The 17,962-nt window shown below is 44.6% G+C and overlaps 1 protein-coding gene across 2 annotated transcripts in view; it reads right to left on the reverse strand.

Annotated features, from left to right (window-relative positions):
• Positions 1-2,922: 2,922 nt before the first annotated feature.
• rab23 (RAB23, member RAS oncogene family) overlaps positions 2,923-17,962 on the reverse strand; it is a 36,118-nt gene continuing 21,078 nt past the window's right edge. The window contains exons 3-7 of one of the 2 annotated variants that reach the window (XM_078205804.1): positions 17,458-17,543; positions 15,400-15,556; positions 11,616-11,698; positions 8,905-8,997; positions 2,923-5,145 (exon numbers count right to left, since the gene is read on the reverse strand). In XM_078205804.1, the coding sequence (XP_078061930.1) occupies positions 5,006-5,145; positions 8,905-8,997; positions 11,616-11,698; positions 15,400-15,556; positions 17,458-17,543 (559 nt within the window). In that variant the 3' untranslated portion in view covers positions 2,923-5,005. The remainder of the gene's footprint in view (positions 5,146-8,904; positions 8,998-11,615; positions 11,699-15,399; positions 15,557-17,457; positions 17,544-17,962) is intronic. The other variant, XM_078205805.1, reaches the window with a different exon arrangement.

Genomic DNA, 17,962 nt, shown 5'->3' on the forward strand with positions numbered 1-17,962 from the left:
AACAGTTAATATCGAAGCATAAAAGAAAGTGCTCCCTCAGCATTGTATTGGAGTCAGCCTTGATTTTTGTGCTCGGGCCCTGGAGTGGGACTTGAAGCCGGCACCTTGTGACTCAGAGGTGAGTACATTATCCACGGACTCACGGCTAACACGTGATAGTGATGCATCACAGCAACCACTAACCAAAAAGAATGATGACTGCATAATACAGAGGAAGTGCAAGGTGTATGCAACACCTCTTCACTTTTGACACTTGGAACATCTCAGTATAATACTTGCACATTGACAAATTCTAACAAACATTCCAGTCTTCTCCAAATAGGAGACAGTCACAGAGAATGGCCTGCATCTAATATATATTTTATCTGAAAATTCTGACCAGTAACTGCGCGATCCCCTACCCCCATGCATGGATACGCTCAAACAAGTGATGAACTGCCCCCTGGGCTTTTGGAAGTTAATGACTGGTTTTCACAGGATTTGTAAAAGCAGAAGCTGTAGAGAAGAGTAGAATTGCCAAAATAGGCCAACTTGACTCCTCAATTGAGCACTGACTTTGAATGCAGGGAGATGGGAGTGGGGAAATCAATGCACAAAGATTAGCTGCCTGGAACCTTATCAGGCAGAGAGTTGAAAGGAAGCAACAAAACAGATGTCTCCAAACACAAGTGTTTTGTCCTTGTCGAATTGTACCACACTGCAGTTCCTACCACCAGACCACTGCTTTCCACACAGACTTGGGTCAGGGTGCTTTGTGAGTCTGTAACACGTCAACCAAAGTGGACATAGTGATGTTCCAACTCTTGTATAATGATCAGAGTTCTGGAGTTTGTTGGGTACAAGTCACTCTGACCCTACGCTTTCGGTGGTACTGCATTCAGTCCCCATACGTCACTGTGTTCAGATTGGCTGCCAGGAGGTGCATTGTCCTGCTGGCAGGCACTGCACTGGCCCAACTATGTGCACATGGAATAGTGGAATGGCAATGGGTCGGTACTATGACAGCAGTTTTGTATCGTGCAATGCAAAAAGGAGCATATATCAGGGTACAATTTACAGATGAGGATAGGGGAGGAGGACTAATTCGAATCATAGAAACCCTACAGGGGCAGGAGGCTATTTGGCTCATCGAGCCTGCATCAACAATCCCACCCAGGCCCTATCCCCGTAACCCCATGGATTTACCCCGCTAATCCCCCTGACACTAAGGAACAACTTAGCATGGCTAATAAACCTAGCCTGCACACCTTTGGAGTGTGGGAGGAAACTGGAGCACCTGGAGGAAATCCACGCAGACACGGGAAGAACGTGCAAACTCCACATAGACAGTGACCCAAGGCCGAAATTGAACCTGGGTCCCTGGCGCTGTGAGGCAGCAATGCTAACCACTGTGCCACCATGCCACCCACTCTTCACTCTTTGAAAGAGCTTGTACAGGGCCAATGGGCTGAATGGTCTGATTCTATACAGTATTATATGACGAGATAACACAAACCCTCCATTGACTGGAAGGCACAACTATAGGTATCTTGAAAACTATATACTAAATTGATATGCAGCAGCAAATATGACAAATTGTACAAAATATCATAGCAGCAACATCAAGGAAACTAGGGCGGATTTTCTCAATACACACTGCCAAACATGGTGCCTTGCACTGGGAGATTGTGGGCAAGCTCATGATTACAATTTCATGCAAGGCAGGGAGTGTATATTGAGAAAAGCCAATCCTCATGAAACCAAAACCAGGATGTCCTGGTAACAAGTAATAGGGGAAAGCAACACATGAAAGTTCTGGCTAAACCTCGCAAGCAAGACTTTTCATCCTAACGGCCCGAATCTCAACCCTCCACCCTCATCTTCCAGGCACCAATTTTAGTACATGTATTGATTCATTCATCCACAGAATGTTGGTATCATTGGCAAGGGTGGCATTTATTAACTTTTGTATTCATCTCCAGTAATTGCATTTTGTCCCTTTTTTCTTACGACCCATGTGCCATCAGTCTGAATCATAGAATTCCTACAGTGCAGGAGGCGGCCATTCGGTCCAGCGAGCCTGCACCAACCACAATCCCAGCCACGCCCTATTCCCGTAACCGCACATATTTACCCTGCTAATCCCTCGGAGGTGCGAGGGACAAGGTTTAAAGGAGATGTACGAGGCAAGCTTTTTTTTTAAAACACAGAGGGTGGTGGGTGCATGGAACTCGCTGCTGGGGAAGGTAGTGGCTTTTAATGGGCGTCTTGACAAATACATGAATAGGATGGGAATAGAGGGATATGGTCCTGGGAAGGGTAGGGGGTTTTAGTACAGTTGAGCAGCAGGGTCAGTGCAGGATTGGAGGGCTGAAGGGCCTGTTCCTGTGCTGTAATTTTCTTTGTTCTAATCCCCCTGACACCAGGGTCAATTTAGCATGGCCTGTCGACCTAACCCGCACATCTTTGGAGTGTGGGAGGAAACTGGAGCACCCGGAGGAAACCCACACAGACGTGGGGAGAACGTGCAAACTCTGCACAGACAGTGACCCGAGGCCAGAATTGAACCCGGGTCCCTGGCGCTGTGAGGCAGCAGTGCGCCGCCCTGACTGTACAAATGGACCTCAAATAAACCTGAAGCACAGCTCGGAATTTCAAAACTGCAATAAACCCACAATGTGGACCAATGTATAAGGTTGGCTTCAAACAACTTGTATCTAACCTCAACCTACATACATATATCTATATATGCAAGCACGCACACACACTAGCTTCTTTCAATAAAAATCTGTTACAAAAAATAAATCTTTAATAGTGTATGGTACTTGCAGTGTTTATGGTGGTGTGGAGTATAAACACCAGCAAAGATTATTTAGGCTGAATGGTCTGTTTCTGCGCTGTAAAATTCTTCACAAGAAAAAGGCAGCTCCATGATTTATATTTAACCATCTGGGTGCATGCAGCTTCCCAAATGCACATTTATTTTGGCGAGTGCTGTTTCCTTGTAAATTTCTAAAATGAGTGACATGGAGTAGGATCAAAGAAACCGATGTCTCATTTGCTCCGAATAACAAAAATGGAAAAGCACAGGTGACCAGTCAGCATGTGTCGGGAGAAATCCAAGTTTGCGTTTTACTTCAGCTGACTGTGACTGAAAAGTTTAACACAGCTGCATTCTTGTGAATATCAGAATAATTAATTTGGTCCCTCATTTCAGTGACTCGAACATTGAACAATCTTGTCTAGGACTGCGAAAAGCCTCCTTTGTAGTGACACAAGTCAGCAGCAGCAGCAACACAGTCAATGCTATTCTCCCGACATCACTGCAAGGGAAGACATTTTATTCAAAGTGCCTGTTTCCTGGCAGTGCCTCAAACAACAACAGATTTAAAAATCTGAAACTTAATTGGGTGACTGAAAAATAAACACCAGTTCCCTGGACTCGTTTTGATTGCCTGAGGATGGAGAGGAATCTTCCAGGAATCTCTCTCCCCTAGTTAGCCCAGGCTTTTAAAAATTCTCTCCTAGGCAATTTCACGGCTGCGGGGTGAGGTAGGGCGAAAGGGAGGAGAGGCCTAGTCATGAAGATCTGTCAATGGTGAGGCAGGCTGGCTGGACAAGCTCATCTTTTCCTACCTGCTAATTCTGTAGATTCGCGGTGACAATGGAGATTACGTCAAAAGTTACAAAACCATGCAGCGTTAGTATGCCATCCACAAACTGGTTGTTGTCACGTGCAGACTGCAAACTGAACACAGCAGAAATTCTGGATGGAGGTGGAAGGGGAGAACGTATAGCAGCTGCCAAGCTGTGTAACTTAAAAACAACAATCATGCAGTCAGTAACTCGTGATTTGGAGACAGTATGATATAAAAATTGTAGTGCTATCAGGTAACGCTACCTCAGATATGGGCCCCTGCCATAGGTTCTACTTACCGTATCATTCAGAATCTTTTACCATCCCACCCGCCACGGGAATCGGAGCGGACCACGGAAAGGTCCGTTGATTTCGGGCGGGATTTTACGGTTTCGGGATGGGCGAATTTCTTATTTACTTGCAGGAAACAATGAAAGACAAAAGGCAATAATTGCAGTACTGAATTGGCACTCATGCTAATATCTTGCTCTGAATAATAAGGCCTGTGAAGAAAATTATCCAAATCTTACATGCAAACAATTGACAGACATGATTATACATTCACAATAGAAAAAGTATACAAACAGCAAATTTATGATTACAAACATCAAAATATCAAAAGCCATTTTTTTTTACACTTATCTAAATAGTACGATCAACTCAAACCATCGGAATGTGAAAAATACTACTCCTAGTAGCAAAATACTTTGCTTCAGCTGCATCCAACACTGAAATATTGCACAAGTCATTAGTGTCAGTTCCATCAATTAACAATCACACACATAAAGCACAAATGGCAATGTTTTCGTTACATCTGTTCAAATGACAATAAAATCTCATAATTACAATGCTTTCTTTTTAAAAAGAAAAGGGTTTTTTTAGTCAATTCCCTAAAGGAAAATATTTTAAGCTCGCTCTGGTGATTCTTGGTCCTGGTAACTGGGTTACTCCCTCACTTGGAGGAAGTGCTTTCAAGGATTAATCACACTGCCTTCATTACTGTTTCCCTTTTAGGTAATGCCGTGGATCTGACTGGATGCTGCACAACTCGAGCACATTGATTTTCGGAATAAAGGAGGTGACTAAAGCGGTGAATAAACCTAACGTCCCAGAACCAATCCACGCAAAGCTGCAGCAATCAGATGCGCCAGTGATTGCCTGTTCCGGGCACAGCTCCCCCTTTTACGCTATCGCAACCATCAACCGAATTCGGACCGAGTGATATGTTTTCCGAAGCCTCTGCACGAGCCGAGCTGTGGGTAGCCAAGTACCACAGTGTCCGTAATTGTGACCTACCGCCGAAGTGTCAGAATATCTAAATTAAAAACCCTTACTGATCTCAACAGCTGCACAGACGTTGCGCACCGACGCTGTGCTGCAGCGGAATGGCTAGAGTTTTCCACAGCGGCCCCCGAGGCTTCTGCTCTTCTTGGTCCTCTGCTTGTTTGGCCGCAGGCTGATAACCGCTCCACCGTTTATCATGCTGGAATTCTGGCCAGAGTGACTGCCGCCAGCCGTGTTGAATACTCCTGGGAGAAGAGAAGAATTTCAATCATTTAATCTGATACACTAATTGCAGTTAGCGCTAACAGCATTGCATGGCAACTCTTCACGACTGTCTTTGTGTCAAACCTACTCTAAAACTGTACATGCACAGACTTGTACTACGGTTCTTTGGCTGCAACTTTATATATGTATTTTTTAAATCACTTGTGCAACTTAGCCAACATAATTAATCCTTTGTCAGCTTGTCAAAGAAGATTGGACAGAGTTTCCTCAAACAATAATTGTTAATACTGGCAGGGTAAATCTAATACTTTCAATGTCCCTCACCCTCATGAAAAAAACTCTCTGGTTTGGCAATGGGATCCAAATGCAAACTTACTCCCTCCTCCACTATCTAGACACACACACACACACAAACCCTCCTGTAGAAAATACTAGCAGGGAGCCGAGGATCTTCTATCATCTTTTGATTTGTCAGGAACACTGAAGTTGACTGTTCCCACTTGTGAAAGGATTGAGAACGAGAGCGAACAGATTTGATGTAATTGTCCGAAAAGCGATGCGCAGAGAGTGGCTCAGGTCTGGAATGAACCGCCCGAGGATGTGGTAGAAACAGGTTCAATTGAAGCATAGCAGGAATGTGCAGGGTTATGGGGAGAAAGCAGGGTAATGGCACATAGTGAATTGCTCAGTTGGACAGCCAGTGCAGATACGATGGACTGAATGGCCTTCTAGTGTGCTGCAACAATTCTGTGATGCCGTGCCAAGGACAGTAGTGGGAACTTGTGTATGGAGCCAGTAGAGATAGGCGAGGTGACGAATGAATACTTTTCTTCAGTGTTCACCAAGGAGAGGGGCCATGTTTTTGAGGAAGAGAAGGTGTTACAGGCTAATAGGCTGGAGGAAATAGATGTTTGGAGGGAGGATGTCCTGGCAGTTTTGATTAAACTGAAGGTCGATAAGTCCCCTGGGCCTGATGAAATGTATCCTAGGATTCTTTGGGAGGCAAGGGATGAGATTGCAGAGCCTTTGGCTTTGATCTTTGGGTCCTCACTGTCCACGGGGATGGTGCCAGAGGACTGGAGAATGGCGAATGTTGTTCCTCTGTTTAAGAAAGGGAATAGAAATGACCCTGGTAATTATAGACCGGTTAGTCTTACTTCGGTGGTTGGTAAATTGATGGAAAAGGTCCTTAGGGATGGGATTTACGACCATTTAGAAAGATGCGGATTAATCCGGGATAGTCAGCATGGATTCGTGAAGGGCAAATCGTGCCTCACAAATTTGATAGAATTTTTTGAGGAGGTAACTAAGTGGGTTGATGAAGGTAGGGCAGTTGATGTCATATACATGGATTTTAGTAAGGCATTTGATAAGGTCCCCCATGGTCGGCTTATGATGAAAGTGAGGAGGTGTGGGATAGAGGGAAAGTTGGCCGATTGGATAGGTAACTGGCTGTCTAATTGAAGACAGAGGGTGGTGGTGGATGGAAAATTTTCGGATTGGAGGCAGGTTGCTAGTGGAGTGCCACAGGGATCAGTGCTTGGTCCTCTGCTCTTTGTGATTTTTATTAATGACTTAGAGGAGGGGGCTGAAGGGTGGATCAGTAAATTTGCTGATGACACCAAGATTGGTGGAGTAGTGGATGAGGTGGAGGGCTGTTGTAGGCTGCAAAGAGACATAGATAGGATGCAAAGCTGGGCTGAAAAATGGCAAATGGAGTTTAACTCTGATAAATGTGAGGTGATTCATTTTGGTAGGACTAATTTAAATGTGGATTACAGGGTCAAAGGTAGGGTTCTGAAGACTGTGGAGGAACAGAGAGATCTTGGGGTCCATATCCACAGATCTCTAAAGGTTGCCACTCAAGTGGATAGAGCTGTGAAGAAGGCCTATAGTGTGTTAGCTTTTATTAACAGGGGGTTGGAGTTTAAGAGCCGTGGGGTTATGCTGCAACTGTACAGGACCTTGGTGAGACCACATTTGGAATATTGTGTGCAGTTCTGGTCACCTCACTATAAGAAGGATGTGGAAGCGCAGGAAAGAGTGCAGAGGAGATTTACTAGGATGCTGCCTGGTTTGGAGGGTAGGTCTTATGAGGAAAGGTTGAGGGAGCTAGGGCTGTTCTCTCTGGAGCGGAGGAGACTGAGGGGAGACTTAATAGAGGTTTATAAAATGATGAAGGGGATAGATAGAGTGAATGTTCAAAGACTATTTCCTCAGGTGGATGGAGCTATTACAAGGGGGCATAACTATAGGGTTCGTGGTGGGAGATATAGGAAGGATATCAGAGGTAGGTTCTTTACGCAGAGAGTGGTTGGGGTGTGGAATGGACTGCCTGCAGTGATAGTGGAGTCAGACACTTTAGGAACATTTAAGCGGTTATTGGATAGGCACATGGAGCACACCAGGATGATAGGGAGTGGGATAGCTTGATCTTGGTTTCAGATAAAGTTCGGCACAACATCATGGGCCGAAGGGCCTGTTCAGTGCTGTACTGTTCTATGTTCTATGTGCCTGATGGCTCTGCCCCTGCAGCCAGCTTTCAGAGGGTTTCTGCAGCAGCAGATTTAACATGTCTGGCAGGAAGCAGGAAACACTGGTTTGGAGAAGCTGAACCACCAGGCTTAAACCACGTGCTCCCAGCAACTACCTGACAAATTGTACATCATCCAAACATGACTACTTCTGCTACCATAAAATCCATCACACAGTGTCTTCATGGATAGAACGCTTGCCGCTGAGTCAGAAAGGCACAGATTCAACCTCCACTTGTGCAGCTGACACTTTCATTATTTATCCATCAATCAACAATACAGATCATCTATCTGGTCACTACTGCATTGCTGTTTGTGGGATTTTGCTGTGTGCAAATTGGTTCTCATGGCAGTGTTCAAAAGCACTTAATTGGCTGTGAAGTGCTTTGAGACACTGAGACCCTGAAAGATGCTAAATAAGCACATCTTCCTTTCCATTGCTTGAGGTAACCTGAGTGAGCAACTAGGCCACTAACTGAAGAGGTGGGGATTGTACCAGGGCTACTGTACAGATGAGCAACAGTGGGATTTGAAAGGGATGAGAGCAATGAGACACAAGCAAGTTAATAAATAGGCCAACATCAGCCATTGTGCCGTGGCGCACAGGATATTAGAATCATTGAATCCTACAGTCCAGAAAGAGGCCATTCGGCCCATTGAGTCTACACTGACCACAATCCCACCTAGGCCCTATCCCCATAACCCCACACATTTACCCCAGCTAGTCCCTCTGGCACTAAGGAGCAATTTAGCATGGCCAATCCACCTAACCCGCACATCTTCGGAGTGTGGGAGGAAACCGGAACACCTGTAAGAAACCCATGTAGACACGGGGAGAACGTGCAGACTCCGCACAGACAGTGACCCAAGCTGGGAATCGAACTCAGGTCCCTAGCACTGTGAGGCAGTAGTGCTAACCACTGTGCCACAGTGCCGCCCTATTGAGGGAGGAGAAACCATCGGTTCGCTATTTCCTGGGGTGCAGTCTTCATTGTAGGAGCTTCCTATAATCGAAAGCAATTGCTTTGTTTTGTGTATGAGCCTTACAATCAACAGCTAGAGCAGAGATTCATCCCTCAATTTGAAGTTCCCCGTGAAATGTTGTCTCACCTACTGCATCATCTAGTGTCAGACAATTCCCTTTCCAACACTGAAACCCTTGGACAGCTCACATGAACACGATACCCAAGGCTGTCGGACATCACAACTCGGAGGTATTTTTAATGAGTTAATGAGGCAAAGTACCTATGCGATTGCTTGTCGAGTGCACTTGTTCCTGTTCTTCTGTGGTGTGCTGTTTGAGTCGCTGCAGGTACTTCTCAGCCAGATACTTGAAAACTGTGGAGATAAAATAACTTGAACTAAACCTTCCCACCATTGTGTATGTTTTCTAAAGTCAGATTGAACATACCAGATCCGTTTGTATTGAAACAATGGCTTGTTTCAATCCAAATGGATAAAATGCAATTCATTTCAAGAATGAATGAATTCACTGTATTTCAATACATCCAAAAAAAACAAAAAAAAGTATTCCTCACACAAAAATAGCCATTCTCACAATGAATTGCAACAAAACAATTTGGGATAATCGCAGCCAAACAATGGGGTTACCGCACTACTCGGAGTGCCACCGCTCAATGCAACACCTCCAGCATCCTTACTTACCCTGGTGCTCTGACTGTGTACGTCACCAGCTGATCAGGTGGATTGGGATTTTGAGTGTTGTTGGGGTGACAGAATCAGGAATGGAAAAAAAAATCTTCAGTCGCCTCCACAACCCAATCCCCGTTCAACTCAGAAGCAGATATGACCACCCCCCTCTCTGATCTTCCAGATGATGCACAATCTCCACTGATCGAGTTATTGGCACACCCACAACAGCCAAATCTCCCCTCAAAGCTTCAATAAATCCCCATAATCAAAGTGCTACAACACTCTCCCCACCCAAAAACAAGACTGGAAGAGTCCACTTTAAATGCCATTCGTAACAAAAGATGAAATTTGCAGGTTAATGGGCAAGGGGCAGAGAGAGTGGGAGAGAGGTGACACAGGCACAATGGTTCAATTAGCCTCCTTTTGTAATGTATGATTTTGTGCCATTGCAAACCCTATACAAACAAAATGAACAACGACAAAGTTCCAAAAAGCAATCTTTCAGTCTGCAGGTTGTCAAGAGACTAGACGTACCCTGAAGATTTGGGTCATGCGGATGTCCTGGTGTGCCTGATCTCTGTGGAAATGGACCAGGAAGTTTGAACTTCCGAAGGTTAACATCCTTGCTTCCTAGGAATCTCCATGAAAGTCTCTGACTCCAAGCTACAGTCTGAGACTTCGGGCAATCCTGATTTACTTACCTGAATATTTATCCAGGAAGCGCGAGGCAGAAAAATCCTAGTGTAACTCCTGGCCAACTACAGAACTGATCACCCAATTGCCCCATGACTCCCCTGATTATCCCCGACCCAACCTGACCATTCCCCCGACCACTCACCCCAACCACCCTGCCTGACCCCACCTCGACCCGACCACCTCTGCTCACCACCCTAACCTCCAACTATCTAATTATTCCCATTACCACCTAACTACCTCCGACTTGACAAGCCTCCCACCAGCCACCCCACCCACTCTATCCACCGACCACCTTACCCATCTGCCAACCTACCCCACTTAGCTCACCCAGCTATCCAGCCTTTTAGCCTGCCCATTCACTCACTTGTCTATTAACATTCACACTGGAAGTTTTAACTTGTCTTACTAGCAGCTGTTGGTGTAACAGGGGGCCATGACTCATCTTCTCCCATGACACTCCAGCACTGCGATGAAGCTCTTTATGGGATTGTGGGCTCTGCATTTCTGAAGCCAGCCAGCCTTGGAAGACCTGTCCAGAAACGCGGAACAGAGTCGGGGCGTGGAAAAGTAAGCAAGGAACAGCAATCTGACAGAGACTGCCGCTTCGTGGAAGATTCGGGCAAGTTTGTAGTTTCGTTTCCGTTGCTGCTAGAAGCTGGTAGAAGAAGGCAGTGTCTCTGTCTGTCTCACTCTCTCTCCCCTGAGGCTTTTGGAAAATTCAAGGACTGAGGCACCTCGAAGAATTGATCCAACATTCAAACATTCAGAGTTATAATGTGCCATATTTAAGTTTTGTAATTGGTAAAAGTTATGCCAATTCTTTTTGCTATATTTTAACTGTGTCCTTAAATAAACTTTGTTTCATAAAAGTTTCCTAGTGGTCACTTGAATCATACCTGCATTGGAACACCTTATGCTCACCCCAAATCCAAAATCAAATGTAAAACTTGGGGTGCAGGCTAACTTCACAAAACACCTTGGAGTTTCGGGCCTGGGTCTTAATATGTCCACGACCACACTGTTCAATTCACAACAGCCTGGGAGAATCTCAACAGTTTTTGGAGAGTCCACTGTAGTACCCAACAATAACTTGCATTTATGTAGCAACTTTTATATAGCAACTTTAACCTGGCAAAACATTCTAACAGTGTTAGCAGACAAAACTTCGATGCCAAGGCACTGAGGGAGATATCAGCTTGGTTTAACAAAGCTTTCTTAAAAGGAAGAAAGAGGTAGGGGGAAGAAGTTTTAGAGGGGACTAGGGATTCTAATGCATAAAGGCCTAAACTCAAGGCACGGCTGTCGATGGAGGGGTCTGGGCTGCATAAGGAGGTCAGAAGTGGAGGAAGTGTGTTTTCAAAGGGCTTCAGGACTGAAGGTAGTTACAGGGAAAGGGTAAGCAAGGCCATGGAAGGATATGAAAACAAGGATCACAGTGGAGGCTAGATTGTTTAGTTATTTTTATGATGCAATCCATAATCAAGTAAGTAAATTGCCGTAAGCTCCAATATGAACAAAGCTAAATTTTCAACTGCAAAATAAATATTCCTGATAAAGTAACTGACAAAGTGCAAAGTTAAACAGGGAAGATCCCCTGGTACACTCACCTTCATTGACATTTAGATCCTCTTTCACAGAAGCCCGGTAAAACCGAAGTTTCAGTTTTTTAGCGAGAGCCTCAGCCTCTTCACTGCACCAAAGAAAACACATAGATTAGCACCCTCCTTCTTGACTTTTATAGGGTACAAGTTATGACAGTTCCTTCATTGATCCACATCTATTTACACTCATTCTGTAAGTCCATAAATGCAAGCTTCCTTTTTTCCCATCATTTGCTGCCTTCGCACTGTTGAGGTCGCTGATGTGGTCAAGCAAGCAACGGATAGTGAAAATCTGGAATTATTTTAAAAGCTTTTGAGGCTAAGGATCAATTGAAAATTTCAAAATAGAGATTGATAGATTTTGGTGAGTCAAAGGTACATAAGATATAGGAGCAGAATAAGACCAGTCGGCCCATTGAATCTGCTCCACTATTCAATCATGGCTGATGAGGTTCTCAACCCCATTCTCTCATCTTTACCCATAACCTTTAATCCCCTTACCAATCAAGAGCCTATCTATCTCTCTCTTAAATACAGTCAGTCAATACAGACCTGACTTCCACAGCCTTCTGTGGCAATGAATTCCACTGATTCACCACCCTCTGGCTGAAGAAATTCCTCATCTCAGTTCTAAAGGGTCGTCCCTTTACTCTGAGGCTGGGCCCTCAGACCCTAGTCTCTCCCACTAACAGAAATATCTTCCCATGTCCCCTCCATCCAGGCTTTGCAGTATTCTGTAAGTTTCAATGAGATTCCCCCTCACCCTTTTAAACTCCATTGAGTACAGACCCAGAGTCCTCAAACAATCCTCAGGTATTAAGAATTACAGATAGAGAGAACACACAGGATGGCCAAGCTCTAAGTTGAATGGCAGACAGTTTCAAGATGTTTACTAATGCTCTAAAGACGATGACTTATTGTTGTTTGCTATCCCCCAATTGCACCTTTGGGTTATCCTTCCCACATTGTTATGAAAACTATACTGAACCTTTTTGAGAGCAGAGGTTGGGAACTTCACCTCCCAATGAACATGCACAGACCACGAGCGGGCTACAAATACACAGTTCTGTAATTTCAGTGGCCTTTGGGCCCAGCGTGCCTGTGGACAAAAAGGTGAAAAGACCCAGGGCAGGTGACCATGCAAGACCAGCATTCCAAGCAGAAGGCAGAGAGGAGGAAAAGTGCCAAAAGAATAGTTAGACAGGCAATAGACAGGAAAGTGTCCCTGCTCCGTTACAAAGAGAGGAGTAGAAAAAGGATCCAAATGGGAAAACGGTTGTGGAGAGCAGACCTTTAAGTGAAGAGGGCTCAGGAGAAGCCCTGAAGATCCAGGAAAGCAGCCCAAGGGCTCCGTGCTCTGGGCCGTTAGGGGAAAGTTACCCTTCTGTGTTCTGCCTGGCACAGCCAAAAAATATAAAGTCATGTTTGAGAGTTGATGCTCGAGTACATATTCAGGAATCGAGGGGCATAGGATCACGAGAAATGAGATTGAAACCCTGCGAGATGCACCACTAACACCATCCAAGTTGGAGTGGGTTTTGGAAAAAAAAATGTCAAGGTTAGATCTTCGAAGATGAAGACTGGAATCCCTCGTGGGAGACAAAGGGTGGTATTTTCCCGTTCCACCCGCCACAGGAATAGTAGCAGGCGGGGGCGGACCATGCAAAGGTCCATTGACCTCAGGTGGGAATTTCTGGCCTCGGGGTGAGCGCGGCCAGAAAGTCCCACCCACCGTATCAGCGAGATTGGCTGATTCAGTGTTACTGACGTCAAGGTGGGTTGTTGAGAAATCCATGGATCCAATGACCTTATTTGATTGCATTTGCCATTTATTGCTCAGGGTGCTGTGTTCGACTCCAGTTTGCCTGCTAATCCACGTGTGCCCCATATTAACCCTGAACAGCAGAAGATAAATGTTGGAAAATGTTTTATTCTTCCAAACTTGCATAATAATGTTTATTTCTGTTTGGAACCTTGTGGCTTTATTCATTGATAAATGCCTTGAATCTGAACCTTTGACTACTTTAAACAAAGCATTATTGATCGCTAACCAGATGTTATCAACAACCTGGGGGTCTGGGCAAGAAACAGAACATAAATCGAAATGACTTTTTTTAATCTGCAAATCTTTGCCTCTGCCATCTTAAATTATTTTGTTCTATTCTCCTGCTGGCCCCTGTTGAACTTGTTTTGGTTCTTATCAATAGAATCATATTTGTCTTTCACATAACGTACTAAACTAGCAATGGCATTCAGAGATTTAGGCTGAATGTCAATTCAACTGACGCGTCTTCCTCCGAGTATCAAGGAAAGTGAGCAAAAGGGAGAATGGAATTGGGTCAAACTGAAAAACCTCTTTCACAAAACCCAAATGAAATTTCTTTATTTGGCTTATGTGCCATACGGCTTAAAGAAACATTTTCAACTGCTTGTTGGATCCAAAACAGACCCCCCGACAAAAGTAACTTCTTCCAAATCAGGATCAAGACTTCCACCTTCTATTTATTTATTATAATCCTTCCAGTTTTACAACTGCAAGAAAATTTGTCACACCAATTTCAACCTCCTTACCCTGCATCGGTGAAGTTGCACAAAGGGATTATTTAAAATTGCATTTAGACTTCTAACTGCACCGGTACTAAACAAAACCATCATAGTTTAGGAGGCCCAGCTAATATGTCAACAATATTCTACCTGCGAGTAGGAATCCTGTTGACATTTGCGCAAATGACTCCTTTTGTCATTATCTATAGCTCTATATATTCTATTTTTCCATTCACCTTTTAAGGGTCTCTCTCCCTCTTTCTCTCCAGCATGCCACTGACCTCAAAGTTTCAGTCACTGCAGAAATGCCCTTGTGGCATTGTGTAACCGAGATCTGTGTTCCTTCAATTCTGGCTTCCTGCACACTGAAAATTTTCTTCACTCTACTCTTGGTAGCTGCGCTTTCAGCTGCTTTGGCTCCAAGCTCTGGGATTCCCTCCCAAAACCGCTTGCCTTTCTCACGTCCTTTAAGATGCACCTAAAAACCTCTCTTGCTGGTCAAGCTTTTGCTCACTTTTTAAAAAATTAATTTGTGGGACATGGGCATCGCTGGCTGGCCAGCATTTATTGCCCATTCCTAGTTGCCCCTGAGGTGGTGGTGAGCTGTCTTCTTGAACCGTTGATACAACTGAACGGCTTGTTTAGCCATTTCAGAGAGAGTCAACCACATTGCTCTGGAGTCACATGTAGACCAGACCAGGCAAGGATGGCAGATTTTCTTCCCGAAAGGACATCAGCGAACCCAGGTGGGTTTTTTCAACAATCAACAATGGTTTCATGGTCATCAGTAGATTCTTGATTCCAGATATATTTTATTGAATTCAAATTCCACCATCTGCCGCGGTGGGATTCGAATCCGGATCTCCCAGAACATTAGCTGAGCTCTTGGATTAATAGTATAGGGATAATACCACGAGGCCATCGCCTCCCCCATCCCTGCTGATTAATAAGGTGATCAGGGGTTATGGGGAAAAGGCAGGAGAATGGGGATGAGAATCATATCAGCCATGATTGAATGGTGGAGCAGACTCGATGGGCTGAGTGGCCTAATTCTGCTCCCATGTCTTATGTTATGTGACTCAGCACAAAACTTTACTCAGTAATGTCCTGTGAAGTGCCTTGGAACATTTTGTGATGTTATAACTGCTATATAAATGTAAATTGTTTTGCCTCTCGAGTGCGTGAAACATAACCAATAATTTATAAATCAGTCAGCCCGAGTTGAATATAAACCTCATCCACATACTTTTTAAGTACAGTTTCATCCAAGAGGTCTATTTTGTTCTGTACTAGGACCGTAGGGATATCTCCGACTTCAGCCTCAACTTTCTCTTTCCAGCTGGGGATAGCCTCAAAAGATTCCCTGTCGGTAGTGGAGAACACCAGCACACATGCCTGAGCACCTGCGATAAAGTAGCAAAACCATCATATTAGAATTGCAACTGCTCTTTACAACCTCGTAACATTTGGCCACCGCAATTTGAATTCTGTCCCATGCAAAATGCTCAGCGATATAACTTTGCATATTATTACTTTAAGGAATAGCTGGCACTGGAGTACTGCATTACCAAAGCAACCAACACTTTGGGGTGGAACTGTATTCAGTGAAGACACACATAGTGTTTCCAATACCTTCGAGGAATCCTCCACAGTGATACAGGAAACATTCACTGCTTAACGAGAAGCAGCACTGCCTTTTTTCCCCCAGGAAATCCTGATCAACCACAGTGTAACACTCCAGAGCACAAGTTACTAACCAGGGTTCAGTAATCGGGTTTACACAGCATGTCATCAGGGCAGAGAAAACTCACAAGACTAGTACAAGTCAACTTAAGTGAAGCTCCTTTCAGGGATTGAATTAAATGCCAGGGAATTAAAGCATGAGGCATTATAAAGGCTCTGGTCAGACCACATTTAGAATATTGCGAGCAATTCTGGGCCCCGTATCTAAGGATGTGCAGGCTTTGGAGAGGGTCCAGAGGAGGTTCACGAGAACGATCCCGGGAATGAAAAGCTTGGCGTATGAGGAGCATCTGAAGACTCTGGGCCTGTACTCAATGGAGTTCAGGATGAGGGGGGATCTCATTGAAACTTACAGAATACTGAAAGGCCTGGATAGAGTGGACGTGGGGAAGATGTTTCCATTAGTCGGAGAGATTAGGATCTGAGGGCACAGCCTCAGGGTAAAAGGACGACCCTTTAGAACTGAGATGGGGAGGGATTTCTTCAGCCAGAGGGTGGTGAATCTGTGGAATTCATTACCACAGAAGGCTGTGAAGGCCAGGTCATTGAGTGTATTTGAGACAGAGATAGATATGTTCTTGATTGGTAAGGGGATTAAAGGTTACGGGGAAAGGCGGGAGAATGGGGTTGAGAACCTCATCAGCCATGGCTGAATGGCGGAGCAGATTCGCCGGTATGAATGGCCTAAGTCTGCTCCTATATCTTATGGTTTTGTTCATTTTCTGACATAACTAACTTTCAGCAATTGGCGCTATACTTAAAGTAATTTTTCCAGCTTATGGTACACTTTGAACTTGCTATTGAAGCCACCCAGTAATAAGTGTGCAACAGGTAAATTCTTAGGCTCCACTAACAGAAAATGTATTGATGATCTTGTCTAAACCAGTTATAGATGCAATATGCTATTTCTATAAAAGCCCAAATTATAAAATGTCCTTTTTACATGAAAGAGCAGCACGGTTAACACTGCTGTCTCAGAGCGCTGAGGGCCCCAGGATCGATTCCAGCCTTGGGTGACTGTCTGTGCGGAGTTTTCATATATTCCCCGTGTCTGCGGGTTTCCTCTGGGTGCTCCGGTTTCCTCCCACACTCCAAAGTGCAGGTTAGGTTGATTGGCCGTGCTAAATTCCCACTCACTGTACCCGAACAGGTGCCGGAGTGTGGCGACTCGGGGATTTTCACAGTAGAAACATAGAAACCCTACAGTGCAGAAGGAGGCCATTCGGCCCATCAAGTCTGCACCGACCACAATCCCACCCAGGCCCTACCCCCACATATTTACCCGCTAATCCCTCTAACCTACGCATCCCAGGACTCCAAGGGGCAATTTTTAACCTGGCCAATCAACCTAACCCGCACATCTTTGGACTGTGGGAGGAAACCGGAGCACCCGGAGGAAACCCACGCAGACACGAGGAGAATGTGCAAACTCCACACAGACACTAACTTCACTGCAGTGTTAATGTAAGCCTACTTGTGACACTAATAAATAAACTTGAACAGAAAACAAACTCGAGAGTTCCAACTGGAATCCTCTTACAGATGTATCCTATTGACTCACCTCTATAGTAGGCTTTCGTTATAGCATCAAACTCCTCTTGACCTGCCGTATCCCATAACATTAATCTGACATCCTCATCATTAATTCTGAAAAATAGATGTGACACTCGAGATCAAATCATTCGTCTTGGAAACCCTGAAATTAGCCTGCAACGTGAGTGGAACATTTAATGGAGCGTTTACTTAATCTAACCGTGCTCGATTACAGAGAGCTCACCACATTCAATCAGCTCTGGTCTCCCGACCACAGCTGCTCAGCATCAAGGAGAACAATCATCACATCACATGCTCAGATTGGTATTTTATGATTGCCTTATATCATTTGTTACAATATTATACATCAATTTGCTTGCTTGTTAGTTGTTACTTTCAAAAGATGATAGATTGAGATCTCTTGTGCTTAATCATGCTCAGAGTAACTACTAGTAAGTGGAACATTTCTATTTAATTAGGAGCTGATGCTTTATTGTGGGGCTGTTTATGAAATGCAATTTCTTCCCTTCAAC

The sequence above is a fragment of the Mustelus asterias genome, unplaced genomic scaffold (genome assembly GCF_964213995.1).
Source record: "Mustelus asterias unplaced genomic scaffold, sMusAst1.hap1.1 HAP1_SCAFFOLD_996, whole genome shotgun sequence".
Taxonomy (NCBI): Eukaryota; Metazoa; Chordata; class Chondrichthyes; order Carcharhiniformes; family Triakidae; genus Mustelus; species Mustelus asterias.